The following is a 1,965-nucleotide window of genomic DNA, read 5'->3' on the forward strand; positions in this document are numbered from 1 at the left end:
GCTCCGAGAAGGTGGCACGTGTACATGTGGCGGGAGGGATTGGCAGCCATCTGGTGACAAGTGTGAGCCAACCAATAGCCCAAGTGTACCTTTACTTCTTTCGCCATGCACCATGTAAAATAGAGGTCAACAGTAGTTAAAGCAGAATTGGAAGTCCCCATCAGGTTGTAGCTTATAAATGTCTAGGAAAATCGTAGGATGCGGTTCTCAATATGGAAGCTTTTTGAATAGCTGATCTTGAAAGCGGACTGCGGCTTGAACCCTGGAGTGTACTTCAGAGCTCCTACAACGCGCTCGTTCTAAATGCCATCGTCATCCTCTGCGCGAGTGAACAACCTCATCCTTAGGGACCAGTCTCTGATACTCATCTCATGCTCCTCAGTAAACAGCAGGAAGTCGAGAAAAACTCCCGTGTCAATGCTGTTGGCACCTCCGCATCACTATGTTTTAAAAGCCAATCAAATCCAATGGCACCGATGTATTGACGGAACTCCTCATCTGAGTCTATCTCCCGTAACTCATCACGATCGTACCGTTTCCCAGATTTTGCTAGCTTGCCAGAACCACACCGCTCTTTGTAGGTTGTTGTCCTCTTCGGATCTTCAAACTTCCCCATCGCTTCCAACAACCCTTTTGTCAGCCAGACCTCCGCTGGCTCGAAATTCAACTCTTCCTCTTGTTCCTCCATTTCTTCTTCCTCTGACTCGGTAGCTGGAGTAGGGCCGACCTGTTCCTTGGCGAAGGGAACCTTGGTAGGGGCTGGGAGCGGAGTTTCAATAGATTTGCCCACTACAGTCTTCCTGGGCTTCTTGGTCTGGGAGGTAGCTGCATGCTTTCCTTTCCTTTTGCGTTCCTCCGCCAGGCGGCGTTCTTCTACTTCGTTCACCTCCCCGCTAGACCCAGGGGCTTCCTCCACTTGTTCGCCCTCTGTTCCCGGGGCTAGGCACTCCTCCTCCGTGGGTAGGGTGAGAACATCGATCTCGTCCCTCAAGCTCCTACGGGCCCTACGCCTGGCCTCCCTTTTATCCACCGGCGAGTCTGCGTCCTCCTGATTCTCTACCAGATCTACCACCAAATTTAGCCCACTTTCTTCGGGCACCGAAATCGCATCAGTAACGGGGGCCTCCCCCCTCAGACAGACTAGGGGTCCCCCCTCAATGTAAACAGGGGTTTCCCCCTCAGCAACTAACTGGTCAGAAACACGGGCTTCACCGCCCACCAACTTTTCAGGGGTTTCCCCCTCGGCAACATCGTCACAAAATAGGGTTTTCCCCTCACGAACACCATCTGCAGAAACAGGGGTTCCCCCCTCCAACACCAGTGTCTTCCTCTGGTCACCAACCGCCATTTGCACAAGATCCTCTGCCAGATCCGCCTCAACCCCCTCGTCTTCGCCTACCGCTGCGTCCTTCTCTGGCGCGCTGGTGGTCGGCTTGGCTGGTGCATGCAAAATCGTAGGTTTGGCCGTCGACTCTTCTGGAATCGTCGGCGGTGGTGGTGGTGTGGTTGTTGTTGTGGAAGGTTTGGCCTGTTCCATTATTATCGTGAAGAGAGCGAAGGCCTTCATCGCCTCCTCTGCACTGCAAAACCTCTTCGTCAAATCTGCCATAAACGCCGCCGCGTCGGAACTTGCAGTGGTGATGGGGTGTCCAGTTTCCGGTGTGTTCTCCATGTTCAAAATTTGCAAATTTCACAAAACATGGAAGGATTTTTTATTAGGGTTAGACAACTGTGGGTATTGTAGAGAGGAATTGGGGGATTTTTAGAGTTAGAGAGAGAGTTCGGGTTTTGGAAAATAAAAGAAAAGAAAAGGGAAATTGATATTTTAGGTAGGGTTACAGACGGTTGTAGGCGTGATGTAAGCAACCGTACGCCTACCCATAAAGTGAAAATTTGAAATTTGAAATTTCACAACTTCCCTCCCAAACATTATGGTCCGAAAATCTCATCGCCCCATGTAAACGC

General features: G+C 51.0%; 1 protein-coding gene across 1 annotated transcript; it reads right to left on the reverse strand.

Annotated features, from left to right (window-relative positions):
- Positions 1-364: 364 nt before the first annotated feature.
- LOC121786699 (nucleolar and coiled-body phosphoprotein 1-like) lies at positions 365-1,672 on the reverse strand. The gene has a single exon (XM_042185327.1). It carries the CDS (start codon positions 1,670-1,672, stop codon positions 365-367), a length of 1,308 nt encoding a protein of 435 aa, XP_042041261.1.
- Positions 1,673-1,965: the final 293 nt, after the last annotated feature.

This window comes from Salvia splendens, chromosome 22, assembly GCF_004379255.2.
Source record: "Salvia splendens isolate huo1 chromosome 22, SspV2, whole genome shotgun sequence".
NCBI classification, from domain to species: Eukaryota; Viridiplantae; Streptophyta; class Magnoliopsida; order Lamiales; family Lamiaceae; genus Salvia; species Salvia splendens.

Excerpts from the sequence above, each read along its gene's own strand:
- LOC121786699 (XM_042185327.1), bottom strand. The coding sequence starts at position 1,672 with ATGGAGAACACACCGGAAACTGGACACCCCATCACCACTGCAAGTTCC.